General features: G+C 40.5%; 1 protein-coding gene across 43 annotated transcripts in view; it reads right to left on the minus strand.

Moving 5' to 3' along the window:
* The window catches only part of TRDN (triadin), a 1,868,677-nt gene that overhangs the window by 1,591,243 nt on the left and 252,353 nt on the right, over positions 1 to 25,081 (minus strand). For 34 of the 43 annotated variants that reach the window (XM_069234794.1, XM_069234791.1, XM_069234779.1 and 31 more), the window contains 3 exons: positions 21,823 to 21,957; positions 15,897 to 15,926; positions 14,591 to 14,884 (listed from right to left, as the gene is read on the minus strand). The exons of 1 other annotated variant lie outside the window; for it this stretch is intronic. In XM_069234794.1, coding sequence (XP_069090895.1) covers positions 14,591 to 14,884; positions 15,897 to 15,926; positions 21,823 to 21,957 — 459 coding nt within the window. The remainder of the gene's footprint in view (positions 1 to 14,590; positions 14,885 to 15,896; positions 15,927 to 21,822; positions 21,958 to 25,081) is intronic. 8 more of the 43 variants (XM_069234800.1, XM_069234799.1, XM_069234798.1 and 5 more) reach the window with 3 other exon arrangements.

Genomic DNA, 25,081 nt, shown 5'->3' on the forward strand with positions numbered 1-25,081 from the left:
AAAACCACATATGGAATGTTGCTTTTCAAGCAGTGGTCAGTTACAAGAGAAGCACTGAGGACAAGGAGTTGAAGGAGACTATCTCAGCAGAATAATGTCAATAAATTATTTGACATCTTATGATTGTATTTGCAACATTATACCCTATCAAGAGGGGAATGCTTGCTGTTAGATGGCATAATGGTCAAAAGAAACTCTATGGTCTCGATAAATGCCCATGAGGAGCCAGATATTAAACATTTTCCATTGAACAGTAATTTTTAAAACATCAGGCTGTCTAATACAATTACCAGGATTCTGTGGGGGGGAACAACTCAAATACCCAAAAGAAAAAACTTCTTCCTCCTAAGTGCCCTTTCAAGCCACATGACAAAACAAAGGGGCTTGTACCTGTGGAAAAGCTGGGATCTTTGGACGAAACGTCTATGAAGTTTAAACACTGGACCAAACTGTTTTTACATAGGTGACCTGAATTAATGTGTTATATGTTTTAGTCATTATAGCTGCATTATTTTCTTTTAAATGCTATTTATTTTTCTATTGCTGCTTGTGTGAAAGGCAGCTATGCGTCTGCATTGTTTGCTGAAAGCACTTGTCTTTGATGAGACTAACTAGTGCAAGACTGATAATTTTTCATGTATAAGGAGTCTGCTTTTGCAAAGAGGGCACATGTTCTAAAAACAGAAGGAAAAACTGTTAGTTTTGGGTATGTGAACAAATTATAATCTATTATAAAAATCATTTGCTTCTTAATGGTCTCTAAGACATAAACAATTTATTTGTCTGCAGTAATGCCATTCTCGAGTAATGGTGGTGGTAACACATTCCTAGATTTGATCCACCAGTTTTAGAATTTGTCAGTGGTAAAATATAATATAGTATGGCATACTTTAATTTGGTGTGCGAATGTGCTTTTTTAAAGTTTAATAGCCACAATAAAAAACTACTTTACGTGGTATGATATGGCACTATCAAGCACTGTACAATTTATTGCCGACAAATTAGGAATACTACAATGACACCCAAATCCCTTCATGTAATACTTTTAATAGTCATCAAATTCAAATACTTCCAACAAATTACAATAGAGCTGACACAAAACGATTTATGTGATATCTTTCTTGCTGTCTGACATTTCGGAGCCAGAGACAGTGGCCACAGATCTGTGATCTGTTATCTCAGTGTTCTCCTCAAATAAAATGAGGCAGTTATACCATCATCAGCTAAAACATAATGTAGCCAATCACAAATCCAAAAATTAACTGAAGCCCATCTTGATTTCTTTGCAGTATAAGATAACTAGCATAAACTGGAAACGGCAGTGGTATAAATGGTACTTTCATATGCTCACTTGCCTGATCAATTAAAATTAAAAAAAGTATTTTGCTAAAAAAAAAAAGATGCAAGTGTTAATATATGTTTTTCCATTTTTACAATGCCACATTTCTTTCACCATGTGTGACTTTGATCAATTTATTTTACCGACCTGTGAATTCCAATTTATTCTTTAAACCATCATTGGTTTGTTTCAAGATAATCTGTTGCAGAGTGACAATTACTGAAAGCAGATAAAACTGCCTAATGGGCAATTACATATTTTATATCTATTTTAGCCAACTGTGATTTAGCAAGTATCATAAAATAATAATGCATTCATCATCAAAGGAGTCTACAGTCTGTTACTGAAGTGTTCAACCAGGCCAAACGTATCTCTGATTGAAATTCTGAATGACAATGAACCTGTAATGTGCTTTGGCCCTCAATTCATGTTTTAGACTTTGCTTCATCACTTTAAATCTAACCTTTTCTTAAAAAGAGGTCTCAGTGAAATTATCTATTTGGCAACATTTTTTCAGTTTCTTGTATGGAATTGAAGGATATTTTAGTTATATCGACAATCTTCTCATTCAAATATTTCCTTATCACCTATCACTGTGAAGAATGGGTGTATAATCAGAGACCACAGTAGCCAATCATTCCCATTATATAAAAATATTGTATTTATGCAAACAAATCTAACTGATGTCAACTGACAGATACTCCATGGCATTAAAGGGAGACATGTTTCAAAAACACAGTTAAAATATCTATGGTGTTAATATTTAAGTTTAATCACTACAGGTTCCTGATACTAGTTGAATGTGAGTTAGAATAGGAGCCAGCCAGCTTCTTCCAAATTACATAACAAATAGTTATTGAAAGCATTTTGTGAAGTCATCTTTTATAACAGCTGATTTCTTGCACGGGATTCTCACAGGTCCAATCAACTGCTTCAATATGTCTGTATTTAGTTTAAAATCAGGAAAGTTATTTATTACCTTTCTCCACTCCTTGAAGGAGTTCACTGGTTTCACTGTAATGGTAGCTGTTTCATTGGCATATACTTATGCTTTATAGAGTATGACAACGCAATATCTCACCCAAAACATTATTTGGCAGAAATATTGCGTCCTAAACATAGTTTATAAAATAACACCCCTTTGGTGTTAATATGACTAAAAAAATCAATATCTTCATGGACAATATTTTTATAAAGTATAATATACAACACAATATTTATGTCTGACAATATTTCTGCTAACAATAGCAAACTGCTTTAATGTTGAAACCTATGTGCTCATATCAGGTAATTGACTTATGGACTTCTATATGCTGGTCTGGAAGCTCAATGCTTAATGATAACATTGAGTAAATTCATGTCTGTCTCAGGCATATACTTTATAGCTTTTTCAGAGTTTATTATTGACATCTGGGCCCAACTGGTTTCTCGCATTCCTTTCCATAAGACATAACCACCTAATAAGACATGCATCATGTAGTTTATGCATTTAATCAAAACCACCATTTAACCCTCTCAGTGTCTCACACTTTGGAGTGGCTACAAGAAGACCTGCTGATCATTGGTACTTCTGTTTGTCCTCGGTCTCCTTAGGAGTCATTGCCCATAGAACTCTCATCTATAGTTCATGATTTTTTTCTCCTACAGAACATGCCTACGCCCTTTCTAATGATGCGGTTTTATAGCCTGGATCAGGCAAAATGTAAACAAACATTGGCAAAGAAAACATGTGTCTCCATTAATAGAGCGTAGTTCAGCTGCTGACAATCAATTACCTAACAGTAATCAGAACTGTAACATTGTCATTCCCATTCCTTGACATTTTGCATCAAGAGCCTGGACCAGAAGCTATGAGCAGTTGGAAGACAAGACACTACATGGAACTATTGCTTTCAAGAAAATTGGTCTCCTTCAGCTATGATATGCAGGCCCACCTTGTACATTCTTACTGATCACAATCTGCCCTGATTAACATGCAGTAGCAGCAAATCTGGCCAGCAGCGGTGTTGGAGTTGTAGCTGTCAAATCAGACCCTCCTTAGCTATGCTCTGCAAGCCAGGCCACATTTTTCCAACTTCAGTGGAGCTGGCAGTGTTGCAAAGGCTGAGCAGGGAACTGATTTAGGAGGGAGAAAACGTACCTCCTTCTTACCCATTTGAGTGAATCATTAGTCAGATATGTGGCAGACTGCGCTTGTCACATACTGGCCTTTTAGCGGAACCCACCTAATGCATTATTAACCCTGTTTGGCCAACCTTTCAGAGATATCAATTGAATCTGTAAACTCCAAAGAGCTCAGTCCAAATGGTAGTTATGAAGTTCTAGTGAAAGCAGTCCCCACGGCACAATTGGCCTGACATTTAGCAGCCTTAGCATCACAGGCCTTTCAGAAAGGCTTAATATGGAACAGATTCTGCTCCCTATGCTTAGACATGACAGATGAGGTTTGCCCATTTCAGTGATGCTTTCTTTCTCTAAGTTAAAGTATATTTTATCAATATTTACTGTACCTTACACTTTCAGACTATTTCCACTTGCAGTGTGCTGGTTGTTTGCCTGACGAACTTGCACAGACTAGAGATGTGTTCATACTAGCAAGGAACCAGTCAATTATTGGTTAAACAATAAACAAGCATGACCCAAACAGATAAATGTTTTAGAAGTTGGGAACACCAGAAAACGATGTCAGACCAACATATGAATTTGATAGTGTTATTATAATGCCAATTATTATAATTGCAAGAGTGTTCAAAGCAACACACATTTTCAGTGAGGTAAGAGGACAGAAGTGAAGTGTTTCAGGCATCAGAAAGGAAAACTTGAAATCATTGTTTAGCATTAATTTAGGAAAAACAACGTTTTATGGAGTGTGCTTTTAATACTAAAATGCAGAATGTATAATTGTTATACTTTAAAACCAGATAATGTTGATTTTATATTTTTGATTTTTGATTTTGTGTTTTATAACTTTATTTCCCACCCTACGTGTATTTGCAGTGTTCAGCTTCTCAACATTTAAATTTGATACATAGTCAAAGGAGACAGCATGACGTGCCCACTGGGGGCTAACGTGCATGCAAAGTTGGACAAAGTTACCTACAGACAATTGAACCACAGTAGCCAATGGCTTACAGGGTTTGTCCAAAAGCTCCTTTCTTTATCAGTATTTATGTGTATGTCTATCTGTATGGTGTGTGATGTGTATTGTGGGAAGTGTGGTATGTGTTACATGGCGAGAATAGCTCTCACTGAAAAACTAAAGCTGTCCGTGGGTGAGATCTAAAAAGGTGATTTGAGTTTCATTGCAAAGAGTGTATTGCAAAGTCATCCTTACCTTTTTACATGAGCTTGAGTTGCCCTCCTCATTAGAAGATGTTCTAGCAAAGAAGCAGACAGAGCACACTTCTCAGGCTTCTGCCTGTTTGATCTTCTCGGGAGAAGGGGTGCATTAGTCTCATGTACCCGCAAAAGACCCTTAAGGCCACATTTAGGGTTAGGCATAGTATAAAAAACACTGAAAACAACTGTTCCTCCCACTGTACAAAACTCACAGTTTCCTCACTCCATTTAGAGTTAAGGGATGCTGGGTTATCATTGGCAGAGCCTCCAATGACTCTGTAAATGATAACTCTTGAACCAGCAATCCATTCTACATTGAACTGTTGGCTCACAGTAAAGATAATTTTCTCAAATCCTTTGCCAGTATCGGGTGAAGTGGAAAAAGGCGAGGAAAATATTAAATGGTCCCCAGGTGCAGCAAATGAGATCCCAGTGCATTAGATCATTTATGCTTTCATAAGAGAAAACAAACTGCCTGGAGTTTGTGTTCTCATTCAAAAACTGTTGCTGAGTAGGTGCTTTAACACAGTACTGGCGTGGTATAGTTCACTGCTGCAAAGGTGGCCACTTCCATGGCAGCTATATTCACAGCAGAGAGATCCCAGTCAGGCGGATCTCTAGATATGGCAAGCTGCCTGTCAGGGGCTAAATAAGGGCCTGATTTAGAGTTTGGCAGAGGGGTTTCTCTGTCACACATATGCTATAATGGAACTGGAATACCGCAGATGGGATATCCATCATGTTTGAGACAGAGTAACCCCTCCACCAAACTCTAAATCAGGCCCTAAGTCACTTATTCTTTAAAAGACCTGTTTGTTGAAAAAGCTACTTCAGAAAAGAACACAAAAGCACAAAAGAAGAAGAAGAAACCACAATGGGTCATTCGAAGGGGCTATTCTTTCAGAAAATGACTGCTTTAATTAGGGCATAATGTGAAATTTGTATAAGAGAATGTGCAGCAAAATAAAAGATAGAATTTATTCCATCAATTCCACATAGATCAGGCACAAAGTTTCTATACAGGGGAAATCCTAGTTTGATTCCACATGATTCAGCCCTTATCCTAAACCCAACAGGGCTTAATATAATTTCAGGCATGTCTAAGACAGAATAGTTTGGGGTTGGGGGGACATAAATGTCCAGTTTCCCCCATTCAGAAGACAAGCTATTCCTGATTACCTAGAAGGAGTTAGTGAGTCTTCTACTGGGGCACGAATGTCATTGTTCTCAGAGGTTTGTTGTCAATCCATTTGCTGTCACTGAGTATTGACACTATAAAATCGAGTTTGGCTCAATCCTGTTAGACTCCAGCCATGCATTAGTTCCCATACACAACAACAAGGTGAAAAAGGAAGTGATTATCAGGGATGTCCATAAATTGTCTGAATGGAGTTTCTATGGATCAAGAGCAAAACTTTTGTTGCCAAAATATTTGGGAGCCTTTCCATGAAATGGACTTAGGAATGAGCAGAGGCTCTTTAGGGGATCCTGGCAGTGTCATGTTTCTAGTGTATTGGTCTACTATCAGCTACTGATGAGATGTTCTGGAACTCTAGATGTAAAATAACTCTAGGCTACCTGAAGCCATGATTTTTGGTTAGGCAGGCAATCATGACACAGCTAGTGTTAAGACTCGCATTCACACACGCACACTTCTTGCTGAACCCTCATAAAATAAATCAGCATGTATGAAGAACAATGAAACATGTCATGAAAGTGTTTACAACACAGCACTTCCCTGTAACTTGTGAGGAACTCTACATTGCATGTTTGTTTATATTGATAAAAGTAACTATTGTTCCATTTGTGAACTGTGTGCCAAGTGGTTTATGGAGACATCAAATTCCTTCATATGAATCATCAGAAGTGTTTAATGACTCATCACCAGCATGTGTCTTCTGACTCATCACCAGAGTTCCTTCATCTGAATCATCAGAAGTGATTGATTACTCATCATTAGCATGTGTCTTATGACTCATCACCAGTCTATAAATAGAACTGCCAAGGTGTTTCCTGTGCTTGGCTTCAAGTCTTCCTTTGCTCGCAGGTGTTCCCGGTTCAGATGGAGTTTCCGAGATTCCTTCTGGAGTCATAATTTCAGTGCGAGGCTTCATCGGAGCTTCCTTCTCTGGACCAGATTACTTTTGCAGCGGCTTGAGAATTTACGAACAGTCTTCCATCTCCCTCAAATAATCGAAAACATTCCAGGTGAAGTTGGCTCTTGAGTAATCCCCCTCATGCTTCCCTGATTTCAACCTTCTCGAGGTTAGTGATCTTTTCGTGCTTTATGAAAAACATTTGTCAATGCTGAGAAAACCGTGATACAAGACTATTTTCCAAAGACAGCTTGAGAATTATTTTTAAAGGCAGCATTGAAATTAAGCGTTGTGAACTCCTGAAAGCATTGCTCGATATCTATGCAAAATTAGACGTTTATTCTGATTATTTTTGGAGTTTATTGTGTGAAAACGAATAACAAAAGACAAATTCAGAAGTTTGATTTCATAACGATTTTGTTGTGAGTTACAAAAGCGTGTTTAATAGTTGAGCATTCAAGTGCTAATACTTATTGTGATTTTGATGAAAGGCTCGGTGATTGCTCAATCGAATGATAATAATTATTGTTATGTTGCTGAAAGACTCTGTAATATTTGTAGCTCTGTTGTTTTTGATTTGTTGTTGGTCTTAGAAATTCCTGCACCAAACCCTGAGGCAACTTTGTTGGAACAACAGTGATGCTCCTTTGTGAACCTGTGTTTTTGTTTCTCTTCCCTTCCCAAATCCCTGTTCCCTATCCCTTTCCCCCAGAGACTATTTGCTTGTTCCCTGTTCAGCTCAGATATGAGAGAATAGTGTTTAGGGGTGAGGGTTTTATTCTCTTCGCTCCCGCGGAACCTGGAATTCAGGTGAGTGGACATGGTCTTGTCAGCTAGGTTTTGCTTTGCATCTTTGTTTTGTAATGGACAAGGGAACATAGTGGGTAATATTATTGTCCTCACAATATACTATTAAAATTAACTTCTTCCACCCATTTAATGACACCAGTCAAGCATCTTATTAGAATTAAAAAGTAAAGCTGCAATACTCCAAAGTCTTCTGTTAGAAATTGGGTTTCTGGTTGGCTAGGGTATGCACCTAAGCCAGGCAGAACCCACCCACTCTAGTCAGGGCAAGGGAGCTACAAGCCCAAGAAAACCCCTGCTCACCCCCTTGGTAGCTTGGCACAAGCAGTCAGGCCTAACCCGGAGGCAATGTGTAAATCGTTTGCACAACACACGCAACACACGTGACGCAAGATGTACACCACAAACTAAACACAACACTGAGCTACATAAAAATAAACTGTATTGCACAAAACATAATTAGACCAAACATTACATGCCAGTAATATCCTGCTGCTTTAGCAGTTGTCAGAACGTTACAAGGGTTACTAATACTCTGCAAGAATAAGCAGTTGTCACATTAGAACACGTAAGTACCCAGGATTCTGCAACATAAGCAGTAGTCAGGAATCACAGTAAAGAAATAAATGCACTTGTCATAAAAGTATAATAAATGCCTTTATTAGGAACATTATAAACCATATGGCAAGTCAGGACATCAGATCAGTGTAGGGTGCCCTTAAAAGGAACATCAACACATGTATGTTACATCACCCCCAAAACAGGTTAGCCCAACAGCCCTCTTAAGCCCCTAAAAGAAACATCCAGAAAGAGTTTTGTGGCAAGAGTACCTGTTTTGAATTTGAAGGGTACCTCCAGTGCCACGAAGCATACAAGGGGGCCCCCGGCGCTCCTTGCGCACAACAGAGGCCTCGTAGTGATGGTTATGAGGAGGGGGGTGGCATGCACCCCCTCCAGTTTATATACCAGGGCCCCTCCTGGAACCTGAGATCTCTTGGGTGGCCCCCAGGCCCGTGCGGACCCTCCAAAAAGAGAAGGCAGGCCGAAGTGAGGGAAATGGTACTGGGGCGTCCTCGCCCCTAGGGCAGTGGCCGAGGGGAAAGGAACTCCCTTTCCATCCCCGTGCCCTGCAATGAGGTAGGCAGCCTCCTGCGTCCCCGAGGCAGCTGCCAAAAGATGGGGGGAATCGATTGACTTCTGTTGGATTCACCCTCAGCCGGGTGTCCACGCCGCCCAGTGGAGAAGAAGCAGAGGCTCACGCTGCCTCCCAGGTCTCAGGGAGGGGACATGCATCCCGCGCCGGATGCACGGTTCCCGCGTAGTGGTTCTGGGACAGCCCAGCAAGGGAGAGGGACCTCCAATGAAGTTTCCCTCTTTCCGGGCGGCTGCCCCTCTTCCTCTCACTTGGACACTCGCGCTCACTCGAGCTGGGGCGCAAGTGTTCCTCTACATTCCACGGGCGCCGCGGTGAGCTTCAGGAGCAGTTCCTGCTCATGCCCCAGGGCCAGCGCTAATGTTCTCCTGGATCCCGGGAGCACTGACTGGTGCACAGTGATGCTGACCTTCGCCGTCTTGTGCCCCAAGGGCATCGAATATGGTGCGCTTCAGCCTTGCTTTGCGAAACAATAGATGCCCCGGTTGCGGCAGTGAGGATCGTGCAGGGCTCTCAAGGCGCTTGTTTAAATAAAACCAAAAGCGCTCTCCAGTGCTGGGGGGAAACTATAAAATAAATCACTTTCTAAAGCGTTGCCATCAACGTATGGACCCAACACAATGAAGCTGGAGCACTCCTTGTGCTCTGGATAGTTACAGGGGTCAGGGGTCAGGGGTCAGGGGTCACAGCACCCTGCCCCTGGAGACAGAAGGGAGGGTAGCACAGGGGTATAGGGCCCCAACAACAGACCAGCACAAGGGATGCAGATGGTGGCGGTTCGTCCTAGTGACCAGGCAGGTCACAGGTCAGCAAAGCAGCAGCAGTCCAAGGTGGGTCCTGGTGGGTCCATTCAGCAGCATCCTGTGTCCAGTTTCAAGTAAGTCTCTGGAATCCCAGGAATGTCTAACTAGTGGGGAAAATTCCCCTGTAATTATACTCAGTTTATAGTGTGTTTTACAAAAGAAGGGGAGAGGAGGTTCCAGCCAGTTACAACTGGTCCTGGGAGTGCCCCCTCTCTCCTGCAGCACAGGCTCAAAACATCAGTTGGGGATAAACTACACTATTGTGTGAGGCCAGAGCACAGTCTTTACAAATGCAGGTGTACCCCGCCTCTCCCTTCTCTCAGCCCAGGAAGACTACTCAGTATGTAGATGTACCTCTGTGACACCTCTACCCTCCTTGTGTCCAGGCTGCCTGAAAAGTATGCACAAAGCCCAACTCTCACTCTGCCCAGACGTGGATTGGAGTCAAGCTGGAAAACACCAGAGTCATAAGCACAGAGAAATGCTCACTTTTTAGAAATGGTGTTTCTGTAATGATAATAAAAAATCCACCTACACCAGTAAGCAGCATTTCCCACTACCATTACAACCATATCAAACATGCCTACGCTACCCCTCATAAATCAGACAATACCCCTTACACATAAGGCAGGACTTTTCCAATGCAATCCTATGAGAAGGCAGCCCTCACAGCAGTGGGAAACCAAATAGGCTGTTTGTCACTACCAGCACAGGCCCCATTATTAGGCACATGTCCTGCCTTCTACATACATGACACCCTGCCCATTGGGCTAGCTAGGGTGTACCCTTGGGGGTGACTTACATGTAGTAAAAAGGGAGTTCTAGGCCTGACAAATAAATTTAGATGCCAGGTCCCTGTGGCAGAAAACAGCACACATAGGCCCTGCGCTAGCAGGCCTGAGACAGGTTTGAAAGGCTACTTCAGTGGGTGGCGCAAGCTGCGCTGCAGGCCCACTAGTAGAATTTAATTTACAGGCCCTTGGTATAGGGATTCTAATTTACAAGGGACTTATAGGTAAATTAAATATGCCAATTAGGTATAAGCCAATCCCACCAAGCTTACAAGGGAGAGCACATGCACTTTAGCACTGATTAGCAGTGAAAAAGTGCTAGGAGTCATAACGTCAGCCAGCAAGGGTCAGAAAAATAAGGAGGAATAAGGCAAAACGTTTGGGGAATGACCCTGTAAAATGGGCCAGGGTCAGCATCTTCCAATCAAAGATAATGGCGAGACCTGCAATCCAGAGGGGATATAGCCCAGCAGTTATGGATGGACTGTTCCTATTAAAGTAGGACCAAGCCTAAATTGCATCTGCTTGTCTGTATTGGCACAATGAGCAGAATAAAACAGAATGGAATGCAGACCAGAGTAATTACCAGTAGTATGATGGATGTACCTCTGCATGAATCTTTTACCATATATTGTTGCAAGACTTGAGCAGCGCCTCTCTAATGAGGCCCAACAAGGCTTAAATTATTGTAGGTTTACTTTGTTTTTCTCATGAAGTTAGATGTATTTGCACTTGAGGTTGCCAGAAAAAACAAATCACTCAGATTCATCTTGACAGTGAGACCTTTTTCAAATCGAGCCTTATCAGGGATGCCCGAACACCATGGCAGAAGCAGTCACAAATTACTTAACTTGCTTCATTAGCTTCCAGGACAACCGTACAAACCCTGCCTTTTGGACCTGGGTACCAACCAAACACTTGACCTACGCTCCACTGTATGATTCATCAAAAATATTACCGTTAACACCCCATTAGTAACCTGCCCTAGCTGCCCCTCAAACTTTACCTCACATGCAGAAGCTGCTGCAGCACCTACAAAAAAATCACCAATTTGCTCACTAGCATTCCTGATCAAAAGACAAACCTCTGTATGTAGAAAATATATAAAAGGATCCAAGGAACAGAGCCTATTGAACTCAAGAAATGCAAAAAAAGAAATCCATTATCTGGTGCTCCCGCTACAATACAACATTCATTGGTCCTGGCTATTTACAATATCCCTCCTCTACCATTGTGACAATCTGAAATTATTCCCTCCGCTTTGTCACCACCATTTCAGTCTCCTCTTTAATACTATGTTGCAGCTCGATTTTTCCAATAGTAAGGTTATTTACTTTTTTTAGTGTATCTTGTTGCACCTTTGGAGGAGTAGGATTACAGATGTCTAAGGAAAAAGGTATAACCATGTGCATGCAGTACAACAGTTAAAATAACCAGGTAGATACGAGCCTAGTCAGATGTGAATGGGTATCGAACCTGTCAATATTCAATCTAAGACACAAGTGTTAGCTTTGATACGTTTCTTAAATTGGAGCTGGTTAGGTGAAACTCTACGTTTGAGGTACAGGGCGCTTGTAGGTGCTGACCCCATCGCCCCAAAGGCTTTCCTTCATATTGCTGGTAGTTGGAGAGGCCGCGAGGAATTAGGTGTTGTGCTGCTGACTGTAAATTGTTTGCGCAACGGTAATTAGGGACCAGATTTTTCCAAATATGCCTGACTTTTGTTCCATTAGGCACTGTGTACGATGCAAGTAGGAGGTAGAATAAATAGAGATTGGGTAAATTGCCGGACATGAAAAAGACTTGAGAGTTGTTTAGGAATGTGTCCCATATCGTCGTGAATTTTTTCATTCAGAAACGATAGAATACCTTGAAATTATTTTCGTGATGGACAAGAAGTTCTGAATAAATGCAAATGTATTCTTAAAATGCCTTCCTACACTCACCAAATTTTTATATTATTATCATGTTGCATGAAATTGTTTAAGATAAGGCTGGTATGATTTTTATAAGGGAAATTTGAATCTGAGAGTATTGCAGAGGTCGGCAAATCTATACTTGGGTTAATTGTTACGTGCTCGAGTAGTGCCTAAATCATATAGAGATATTTAGGAAAAGAGTGAAAAAAATTGCAGAATTTAAGGGAAAATCAGTTTGATGGTTTCTCTAAATTAAAGTATTGACTTGTTTATTGATTAAATGCAAACACGGAAACTTAGGCCCAAGATATTTAAACCCCCTGCAGTGAAACCCTAAAACAAAACAGGTCCTTTCACCGATTTGTACAGGGTGTTGGTGAAGTTTGCTTTAGTATTACTACACTAATGTACAATTTGTTCAGAAGAAATCTTAATTTGCGTTAGGAAGGCCCAGTGCAAATAAACAATTCCTTACCCACAGATACTTTGAACATTTCAAATCATCGCTGGAAACAGAGCATTTCCCGCGTGTATAATACTTTTTAAACCATCCCTTGGGTTGGGGGAGTCTATGTACTGTGCTAATAGTCTAATTGCATTTAAAGAATAAAGAAAAAATCGTAATATTAAGAAACATTCAGCGTAGTGCATTCTTATGTCACACTACAAACTGGCGAAGGTATGATAAATAAACAAGGTGCAGTTTCAGCCATACCCTAATAAACCCACTTTTGCATGATAAAATTAATTTGTATATTTACAACAAAGATGAATCTTCTGTAGAGCAGACAGGTTCAAAACATCTGTACTACACTCTTCAAAGGCTTGTTTTATTCATAATCTGTGAAACTGTGTTTCTAAACCAAACATATCAAGCATCTAGAGTTACTGTGCACATACATGTTGGTTTCCATTTTTGGAAACTGAACGCATGAGCGCTCAGCACTGACGATTGGTCATATCAGAAATTGCACCATTACGATAATATATTATCATCCCTCTTTTGGGGAATAACTGGATGACCATGAGGTAAAAGGGCAAACTAATGTACCTTAATATGCAGATTTCAAACATTTGCTTGGCGGCGTGCATATTTGATGCCATGTGTAATTACCAGTCCCCAGTGCTTAATTTATCAAATAATAAGTGCCAGGGCTAAAGGTTTTGCTCAGAAGCCCGTCGCTTTTGCTACCAAATGGTGGGATACTCAGTACCAAGACTCGGTAGGCTTGATTCCACTTAATTCCTCTTTTATCAGCGCCATGCCTGTTTTATCAACTCCCGGTCACTTTCACTCACTTTTGAAGATTCTGTTTCATTCTTGCTTTCCCCCTTTGTCACTGTTTTTATGTCTTTCTGTTCCTCCTTCTTTCCTCACCACCTTGGCCCAGATTTAAGAGGGCCTAGTGCCTCCTTGTGCCACATTAGCTTAATTTTGTTGCGCTAATGTGGCCCAGTGAGGCCAAAATCACTGCGCCAGATTTACAAGGCGGTGCAATGCATGGATTCTGCCACTCTGTAACCCTTTGCACCACATTATGCCTGTGGCAGGCATAATGTATGCAAGGGGGGCGTTCCTCCGTTAGAGGGGAGCGAAAAAATGGCACAAAGAAATCTAAAAGATTTCTTTGTGCCATTTTTTGCTGTATTTTTAATGCCTGCACAGAGCAGGCGTTAAAAGGAGGCACACAATTATTTACAATGAGCCTCAATGTGTTTTGCAGGATTAGCATCAACATTTTTGATGCTAATCCTGCAAAGTTCCTAACTAGTGTCAAAAATGTTGATGCTAGTTTCTTACCTACTGCCATGGTGCACTGTATCTTAAGTACGGCACACACGTGGTGGCGCTAGTGGGGTGCTAAGGGGCACAAGAAAGTGATGCTGCACTGGGTGCAGCGCCACTTTTATTAAATCAGGCCCTATGTGTTTTTATCTTTCTCTGGCTCAAAGTCTGATGAAGTAAAATAAGTGTTGGTCCTCAAAAATGAGGACAGGTGGGCCCCAACTACAACTCAGATGAAGCACTACTGATAAATCACATTGAGCATCAATCGGTCTTCGCATGAATCATATATTACCTACCATGAGAAATCGATTATCTTATAACAGTCCTCAAGCAGTCAGAAGCAGCAGTTATTTTTCTAAGTAACATTTTAAGAGCTACAACATGCAGTTGGCGAAGCAATTCAAAGCATGCTGTCAGTGCAAAGACAAAAGCACCCTAATCCCTAAATGGGTAATTGATCGTTCACCATGTTCCTTGATGATTAGATTTTGGGAATACGAGCAACTGATTGGGCCAAAGGCCCTGTTCTTATTATTAGTGAAATATGCATGTACCTTCCTGTTCCTTATCATGTACTTCTTCCTCAGTCGTGGCAATATCAGCTCGATGTTCAACAGCCAGTGAGGCCTCGCTAAAATTGCCTGAGCTGGACAAGGCCTCTTGACTGGCATTACTTGTCTGAGCAGAGATCAGGTCTTCAGCCTTTTGCTCAAGGGGGCCATCGCCATTGTCATCTCCACTGCCTTGCTCGTCCTCTTTTGACTCACTCCAGAGCTTCTCTTCGGCCTCAAGCACAGCAAACTCTTCACCCATCGCTGCTGGCAGGAAAAAGGAGGCCCTCTGGGAACCTTCTCAGTAGACAATGGCATGATGGTGTTAATGATGTCATCAAGCTTCGTTATCATATAACTTTTAAGATAATGTTCAGTTTGCAACTATTGATAAACTAGGGCATCATTATTGAAATGACTATGGTCTCCCATAATGTTTATTTGTCATCTCTGTATGTTGGGTTTGTCCAATGATTTTTCAAACGGAAATACAAAATGTTGTGCTTTATAAGTGAATAAAGGGTGCCAAGTTGCACTGATAAATGTAAGGTGATACATGATCAGTTGCATATTTCTCATAACCCTTTGCATAATATGTGCACTGTGTACTGTCGATGAATCAATCAACGTTTAATTTGGGCTCATTACATTTATTATTAGCATCCTTTCACAAAAAAATAAGTACGAGACTAAGAGTAAGAGGGCTCTCCGCATCAAAGATGCAGGATTTATCATCAAGCACATGGTGAAGAAAATTATTTATTACGCTAATACTAGTAGACCTAATGTCAGCATCTGCATGGGGATTTCTAGGCTGGAGGAATTAGGGCAAAGCTCTCTGGGTCACCAAATTGTAAAATCGAGTGTTTCAGGATATCCACAATCGATATTTACATCTGTGATTTGGATATAATACATTTCATTGGAATTATTTGCATATTCATTAGGCATCCTGAAATCACGACTGGATTTTGCTGTTTGGTGGATCCATAAACCGAACCCTAATTATAATTATGCACACATTTAATATTCATAACAGCAATACAGTAAGCAGTTAATGAATACATTTTAGCGACAAATGCTGTTTCTTAGAATTCAAGATGGCAACAGTCTGCTCAACAAACTATAACTACAAAATGCCATCTTCGCGCTGTGTTCCACTGCATTGAGCATACAGTTAGTGAAGCTTCACACAGCTGGAGCTAGAGGTCAAAGGAGATTGTTCATCATGGACAGCACAACCGGAATTCACTAACAAGTTTCCAAAGGCCTCAACATTTAAAAAGAAGTCAGAGGAAAACACACAAACCTATTTTTTTCACTGCAGGTTGAACGTGCCCTATTTTGAGAAAGAGAGAAATAATTAGGAACTTGCAAAGTAACAAGAGCATGTTCAAAAGTCAGTTACATTTTATCATTTTACACTCATGCAATTATGTCTCTCACACACGCCCATGCCCTAAACTTTACTTCAGGAGACCTTCTGCATGCGAGGGTGAACATTTATTCATGATGTTTTTAAAATCTAGATTGTGATCTAATTTACTTAAGGAAGAGTTTATTAGAACAAGACATTGGAATTACTGAAAAACAAGATTCAATACAGCCATGTCATTTTTAAATCCATTCTAGAATTAAGCGGGAGATGCTCAGAAGGTGTTGCGAGTTAGCATTCACACGAACTCTTCTGTTATCCGAAAATGCATGCAGACAGAAGTGGTAGAAACTTGTGGATATTCAACATCTATAAATACATTTTTGTAAAATTGCATTGTATGAACTATAAATTATAATATTATTACAGTCTGAGCTTAATTTGTAACAGAGAAAGTGCCAGTTCCCAAAGCTCTGCTCAGAAGCTTCAGCCCTGGTATTAAATGTCAGGGCGCCGGATACCAAGGCTACATAGTCTTGAATCCATCTTTTGCCTCTTTAATCCACTACCAGAAACACCCTGCCCCCTTATCTCACTCTTGCAAGTTCCAGAACCTTTGTGACGGTTTTCTGTCTTTCTCTTCCTTTCCACTTTGTGTGTTTTTCCTCTCTTGCTCCTGGTAAATATGTGATGCAGACAAATGAGTGCCAGTCCCGTAAAATGAGTAGTGATGCCTCCCTCCAGAGCCCACCAGCTCAAATTAGGAACTGAATACATCAACCACCGCCTGACCTTCCACCAACCTACCAGACAACTACGCTCCTCAAATGACCTACCCCTGCAGCTACAGACCTCAAACTCTCTGCTGGAATTCCAATGAGCACTTATGACTTGGCTAATCAACTGAACCATCATGACCCTCAAGCGCCTGGATACTCTCTCAGGTGATTAATCGCTTTATATAAATCCATTGATTGATTGATCGAAAAGGATTCCTGTAACACACATATTCAATTACTACTTGCTATGCCTCTGTCATGGGTATGAAGAAATCTGAAGTAGTATATCGAAATAAAGGTGTGGGATGTGGACTTTCCAAGATGTGGTGTGCCTTCAAAGGATAAAGTTCACAATTACCCTTGAAATGGTCATTGATTTTTTTCAACCAAGGGCTAGAGTAACGCCCATTCCAAGATGGGAAGACGAATGGATCACACAATTGGATGGGAGTGTTCCATTCCACCTGTGTGAGGTTTTTTGTTAGGAAGAATTTCACTTTTGGGTGAGTTAAAGCCTCCACAAAGAATCACATGACATTCCCAGGAGTATTTCTGGAGATGCTTGTGAACAGTAAAAAAATGGAAAATTACACTCCAGTGGGGCATTCTTTTCAATGTTTTTCATTATTGGGTCCTTGGTGTTTAGTGTTGTTTTTTCACAATCCATGGTCTCTATTTTTTGGTGAAGAGCAAAAACCTTTCAGTAATGAGCTAACGAAGAACACAGGATAAATACAAAATAGCACAAATGTGCAATGTCACCCTTAATTGGCTATTAATCAGGCAGCCATTATTTAAATTTACATTTGCCATGTACCGGAAAGATGACGTAAACATTACTACTATGTTTTATCTCACTTCTTTATCGCGTATGATATAAATGAAAATAAGTTAATGATTCTTAATGAAATAGCATCTTATGCTTCCAGTAAAAAACGGTATGTTAAAGTTTGGCATGTTGCCACTAGTAGCACATCTATTTTACAAATTTTTATGACACAAATAAATGTCACTGGCCAAGATTCTACATATTGTAGCACATAAAAACAGCTGCTGAAAAGGTAATCTAAAATGTTGCCATTCAATAATCCTGGGTTTTTACATCAGCCAAACACACACTTCCTGCTCTAGTCCTTATTTAACCTGTTTCTAAAAGCAGTTATTTTTTATTTTTGTTTTAGCTGTGATGTGGATTACACCTGCATATAGAGAGAGGAGTAAATGCAGAGGATTTTATTTTAACAGTTGTGGTTTTGTCCAGGTCCAGGTGAGACTTCCTCAATTTGTTTAGGATTTTGGCATGATGACTCGTGTAAAAAGATGTGAATTGCAAAACATTTTTTTGCATCAGTAAGCATTTCTTACTCCTGGAGATTCATGAGCAAGTCATATCTAACATTGTAGTAAATCTTGTCTTGTGAATCAGGCCTGGATATTGTGTTGTAAATCACATATAAGACCAAAATGGGAAACAAACTTCTCAAAAGCAATGCTTTGTGCATCAGTACTTTACACAATTTTGGCAACCCAAAATACCTCCACCTGTTACACCTGGTGCTATGATACACTTTGTGCACTTTGCACCCAGTACTTACTTTGTACAGGAATTAGTGTTTCTTGCCCAAAGCTCTGTTCAGAAGCCCATGGCCAGCAGCTGCCTGTTGAGTACAAAGCTTGTGCACTCATGAATCATCAATCTCATTCCAATTTAATCAACTACCACACTCCCTGCTCCTTTATCTCACTCAAGCAGGTTTTTGCTTTCCCCTTGACATAGTCTGACTTTTAGTAGAGTCTCTCTTTAGAAGAAATGCACTTCTCTGTTTACCTAATGAAATGGTTTAACAATGCTTTTCATTTAAAATGAAATGCATCACTCATACTAATGAAATATAATAAATGCTCATAAGTTTTCATAGTATGTGTGCTTTACTGAAGTGTATTACAGTTCTCTTGTGTTAGCATGAGTGAGGCATGTGAAGCTTGTGATTTGTGACTGTGCTAGAAATGCTGATTAATTTCCTAATGTGAACATTCTTTTAGATTATGTTCTCCTGAGAAGCTTAGCTAGTTTATAATAGGCTCTATTGTTTAAGTATAGAGAGAATGTAGAATAGTGTCCTTGATGTAAGAACATCATGGATCATAGACTAACATTGTATACAATTGTTTCAAACTTGTGTGGAGTCTCATGGATGGAAGATGTTCTCATGAGGGACCTAAGAAGGATTTGAACTGTTTCAACTTGGAGACATATGTTCAATTTATATTAGATGATGCCCATTCAACGTGACATGGACTGGTACCTTTGATGAATCAGAATGCTTTGGGAATTCTAAAATATCAATGGACATTTGAACTTTGGGCACTCCCTGACAGATTCTTGAAGTTCCCAGATGCTGTTCTGACACTTGCTGATATCTTGCTGGTCCTAATGCTTTGCTGATGAAGAATGTCTGTATGCTATATTCCTTGGAGAGGTACCTCCCTCGCAACCATTGTCCCTATGAATTGCTCTTTAGACTTACAAATTATTTTATTTTCCCCTTCAGAAGACTCTTGATTAAGCTTCTGATATGCTGACACTTTCCCCTTTTACCTATCTTTTGCCTAGCTTAATTAGTGACCTGCAGTCCAAGAATATCTTTTTCTAAATTATTTTTGTCCTTTTTAAGCTTTTGGTAATTTGGCCATATGTGTTTCTGCCCACACATACATTTCCCTGATGTGGTCAGCTCTAAGGTTCACCTGTTCCCAGCTAAAGATCATTGGTTCTGCTAAATTGATTTGACTGATGATTGTTAACTCCAAGCAATGTATCATCAATGTAACTCAGATATTCTTGTTGAATGGTATGCATTTTTCTTCTTGAATGTCAAGTTTTATTAATGTTAGTTCGCCTAAACTTATTTCATCGCCTTGGGCAACCTTTAGTGATTATGGGCCTCATTGTGACATTGGCGGTAAATGCTGCCTACTGCCCTGGTGATGGCCGCCAACATAACGTCGCAGTGGCTACCAGCCGCCAACCGCATTATGACCGTAGATGGAATAACAGCAGAAGGCTGGCAGTATTCCATCGATGGTCATGGCAATGGATGGCGGTAAGGTGGCGCCATGATACGGCCTGGCGGTGTTTTGCTGGCGGACGCTGCTGCTTGCAGCAGCGCTGCGTCCTGTCTCCTGCTGGAGGACCCCCTGCAAGCAGGTATGTCGGGTTCTCCGAAAGGAGAGGGCGCTGGGGGGCGTTGTGTGCATTTGTGGGGGTGTTGTGTGTGTGGGGGGGGTGTGTGTCTGTTTTTGTATGCATGCATGCAGTTGTGAATGAATGAATGTGAGTGTATGTAGTGTGTTGTGAATGCATGTGTGCTACAATGTATGTTAGTGTGTGTTGCGGGGTGTGGGTATGAATGTGTGCATGCGCGGGTGGATGTGGGTATGTGTGTGTGTATGAGTGTGTATGTTTGCGCATGTGGGTGTGTGGATGTCGGGGGTCGGGAGTGGAAGGGGGAGGGTGGGGCAGGACTCTGGGGAGGGGGCAGGGGAGACCCCTACCAGTGCCAGGGAAGGAATTCCCTGGCTCTGATAGTGCCTACCACCATGGTTTTCGTGGTGATAAGATTGCCAAGAAAACCATGGAGGGAGGCGAGGTCATAACCCTGAGGGTGGGATTGTGACGGCCGCCGGGCTGGAGACCGAAGAGGGCCTATGTGTCTTTTTAGCTTGGTTTTCAGTATTGTCTAAATGACTTTAAGCTCGTACTTGTAATTAATCCTTTAACTTTATTCCTGATTACCTGATTCGAGTTTTCTTCCCGTGGCCACATTGGTCATGGTTTTCAAATTGTTTGGGGTTGTATTGAAATTCTTTTGATGGTTCTACCACACTTCCTAATGGGTCCAAATATTCATCCACCTCAAAGAGTATTGATTCCTGAAAAGGATGAAAATGCCACAGCACCCCTATGTGACAGTTTTTCTGTCTTTCTGTTTCCCTTTCTTTTCCCTTTGTGCGTTTCCCTCTTTTGTTCACTGGAAACATCTGAAGAGGAAAAATAAGCACCAGTTCTCAATAATGAGTGACTGTAGGCCCCACTGGTAAACATCGACTCAAATTCAGCACCGGTTGCACTGGACAGGTGCATCAAGAGAGATCAGCCTTAGGCAATCAAGCACCCCCACCTCTTTCAGGTAGAGTTCCGATTGCATTATGCACTGCCAACTCCAGAAAAGCTTGGGGGGACCAGTGCCTTCACAGCAGCATTCAGAAAGGATTGCACTGTTTTTGCAAGATTTGTCATTTCTATGCCTTGAGTTATGCTGGGCCGTCAAAGTCTGAGCTGTTAATAAAATGGGCATATGGATTCACACAGGTAAACACTTAGGGATAGAATTAACAAACGTACATGCAACGTAAGACAGCAAGACACCTTGCTGTGCGAAAGGGTGAGAACAGGAATGCACCATATTTATCATTATGTGACGCATTCCTGTACTTTCCTTGTGCTGGTGCACAATGCACTGCTTTGCACCAATGCAGGCACCCTTGCACCATGGTGCAAGGGTGCCTGCATTGCAGCAGAACTAGTTTTGTGCAGGAAGGGACACCATCCTGCGCAAAGACAATCCTCTGTCCCTTTTTCCTCTTTCAACGCGTGCTGCAGAATGCAGCACACGTAGAAAGAGGAAAAAACAAGGAGAAATAAAGATATTCCTCCACGTTACACCTTCCCTGAGAAGAAGTAGCATTTTGATGAATTCCCAGGTCTACCACTAATGGTAAATCTGGAAATTTGCCAAAATCAATTGGTGGATGCGTAGGAACACCCAGGCTCCACTCATGAAACTGCTCTCTGGGGCAGAGTAACGCGAGCGTTACTCTAGATTCATAAAGCACTGCAAGGCCACGCCAGAAAACTGGGAAGTCCAATTTGGAAAACAGTATTCTACTCTAGTGTTCTTTTAATCACAGGGCACACACTTCTAATATCTTTGTTTGAATAGCATTTGCTGATGTTGCCTGATCCATGAGGTGTAATGTTATGATTTCAGAATGTGTTATTGCAACGTGAGAAAGAATACCTGCTTCTGAGTTCTCATCAGTCGATATGATGTCAGAGATGACAGACACAAAGCCAAAGAGCCAATCAGCGGTTCCTTCCACGCTGCCGCGTATTACTGTGATGGGATCAGTGCTCAGCTTGTGCAAGGAACCACCTGGATGCACAGGTTAAAACACAAGAGAGGGTGAAAAAGTGTAACAAGCATGTAATGCCAGGGAACATTAATTCTGCTCTTTTATTTTAATTCAGTACACTGACCACTAAGAGGAAAAAATACCTATTAATAAACTTTAAAAAAGCTCCACTTATTATTAATTTTCCTGTTTTCTTGGAAACCTGAAATATACTGTGCATTAAAGTTGCCATTTAGTGCATCAGCTAACGTGGATGCCATTTATCCACCAAGCGTGTTGACATTTACCTTGGAAATGTTTTTCCTTCATAAAATCAACTATTATTCAATTCACTTCAAACATATATCTCATCATATGGGGTCTGTTCAGCAATAAAGAACAGTGAATATATTTATTAAAGTCCAGCATTGATGAGCATTCTGGGACAAAGATGGCAACTAGAAAAGACATTTCTACAACACCCAACCAACACCATTTTTATCCCAGTTACATTCGTTTCCCCGCAAGATAAAGTCATCTAAAGGCAGACTTCACAAGAAGACCTTGCTTCAGAAGCATTTGTAGCAATAACCACCAATGTTTCAATCAGTTATTTGTAATATTCTAATGCAGCCCTTCTCCTTGTCAGTTCCATTCTTCGATTTTTCGGTAGGTGTTTCTTGCATGGGTAGAAATGCCGGACAGAATATGCAGTAGTATGGGATGTTTAAAGAGTGGAGTGAAGTGCTGTGCTCATCTGTCACCGAAAAGGTTATGGGCAGGCTACATTGCCTTATGTAAAAGTCACATCTAAGAAATGAAGATACCGAAATGACATTTTTTGTATACTATAAAAGTGTCACTGATGGAGTAAAATGCTAATCTTGCAATACTTTTTTTTTTACAAAACGTGGATCGTAGCTATAAAAATTATTTTGATTTACTGTTTACCACCATTTCTAACACAGTGTCTATTAGGAGCATGCTAATAACACAGCATGAAGGCCGTATCAGCCTTTTATGCGTCAATAGCAAAACAAACTTGTCAAACTTATACATAAGCACATTACAGCCTTTATGTAAGCTCATTCAAGATTGTCAGTGTTTGAAATCATCCATACATGGATTTTTAAGAAACAGAAGTGATGCTGAAGTCGATTGAAATTATTTTTTGTGCACACATAGGCTCCCATTTATATGTTGGTGGAGAAGGAACTCTGTTGCAATGGCGATGGAGTCCCCTTCCTGCCAACATAATGGTACGCCGCCCCATTGCAGTGTAAGCGAACCATCATTTGATGAGAGCGGAGACTGCTCCATTTTGCTGTGGACATCCTTCTCAAACAGCCCACTGGATGATGGAGTTTGAGCTGTCGGATGTTTGGCTATTTATTTCCGCCCACCTCGTTAAGGTGGGAGGACATAAAACCATTTTTCAATGGTCTTCACCTCTAGGAAAATACTGGCAGTGAGGGGCATTGTAAACCTGGAGAAGGGGGCATTGTTATTTTATTTCCAAAAAGAAAATCCTGCTTTGGGATTTTCTTTTTGAAAATAAAAGAAACTTGGTAAGTTTGTTGTACAGCTCTGTCATGTTGACAGAGCCGTATGGCAAAATTATAATACCCTGCCAGGAACCACCACAACAGCAGTTCCTTCCCATGCTAGAAATGTCCACTGGGCTGCTGACATTTCTAAATTTGGTAGTCAACACCTACCTTAAAGTAATATACGTCCATCACCATGGTGAAGGATGGGCCAACCACCAATAAATAAATGAGGCCCATCATTTTGTCAAAACAGTGCTATTTTTCTTTTAAATGGGTGCATTTTCATTATAAATATTAAAGATTAAATTGGTTTTTCTTAGGAACAATGGAAATATGCTTTTACTTTGTGATAGTAGCTCTTTTTGTATGTTACAAACAATCTACTGCACTGTCTAAAGATTTTGGTAACTTCAGAAATGGCCATAGTATGGAATAACTTCTAGTTTATGTCAGAATATGAAATGCTATATGCTGGATTTTAAAGCCGTTTTCATTTGCTTCTTGGTATAAAACTCATGTGAAACTCTATCTGCTTTAAATTCTTCCACAGAGTAGAAAAAATACTGTAAGCACAATGCTGTAAACATTGTATACATTTAGCAAACTGCCATGTATGTCTTTTGTTTAGTTACCATTCTTGTATGTTTGGGGCCAGCCACAGATCTGTAATCGCTCCTCCATTCGTATATATGAATTCCCGACAAAACCTGCAGTGCCTGCACTAAATACACATTAGCTGCTGGGTTCACAAACTATTTAATATATAAAGTTGCGAAAGTGTCATTATCTTGTTTTTATTAATGGTTCAGTAATGGTGTACAAGTAAATCAAGGACCTTAATCAATAACATTTTTCTTTGAGAAGTTGTATCCAAGAGCAAATATGTTTACCCATGAAAAACATGACTAAGCATGTCTTTGTCCTGGAACTTTTGTGAGTAAGTCGCAACTATACCTGGAGTTAGACACGCCTATTCATTAAACATTCTTGAGAATAAGATCCCTAATATTTAAGTTAATGTCCTAGAGACTGTACAACATTGATGTCGTCTGATGAGCATCAATGCTATTCAATTCCGTGTATAGGAGACTTCAAGTAACATCTCACTTGGTTAATTTACAAAAGTGATACTGCCATCTTTGCTGGTAAATGCATCCCACAATCCCTTGCACAACAGCACGAAATAAGAATGTCTTTCCAAGCTATAAGTGTTCAGTTTAATCACATTTCAACTCGATGAGGTGATTTCCCTTATATGTAAACTAGATATCAGAATAAATAGGATATCTTTGTTGTTGGAAATCTGAGCCGAAATTGATTTGTAGGGCACTTCAACCCAAACATCTTCAAGTGAAAAAGGTGGAACATCAGGTTTGTTGCTTGTGTTAAAGATGCTGATCTCCTGCACATTTTCCACTAATTAAAACTCCATAGCAAAGACAATGGTTCCCTTCTCCTTGACACTTGAAAGTAGTGGATATATGATAGGATGACTGACGTGCAACGAAAGGGGTGTTGGGCTCATAGTGAGTGAACACTGTTGAATGTTATAATTATTGCAACAAATACAATTTGACATCGAGGTGTTGGGAAATATTGGGTGTTATAATTATTA

This window comes from Pleurodeles waltl, chromosome 5 (genome assembly GCF_031143425.1).
Source record: "Pleurodeles waltl isolate 20211129_DDA chromosome 5, aPleWal1.hap1.20221129, whole genome shotgun sequence".
In the NCBI taxonomy this organism is placed as follows: Eukaryota; Metazoa; Chordata; class Amphibia; order Caudata; family Salamandridae; genus Pleurodeles; species Pleurodeles waltl.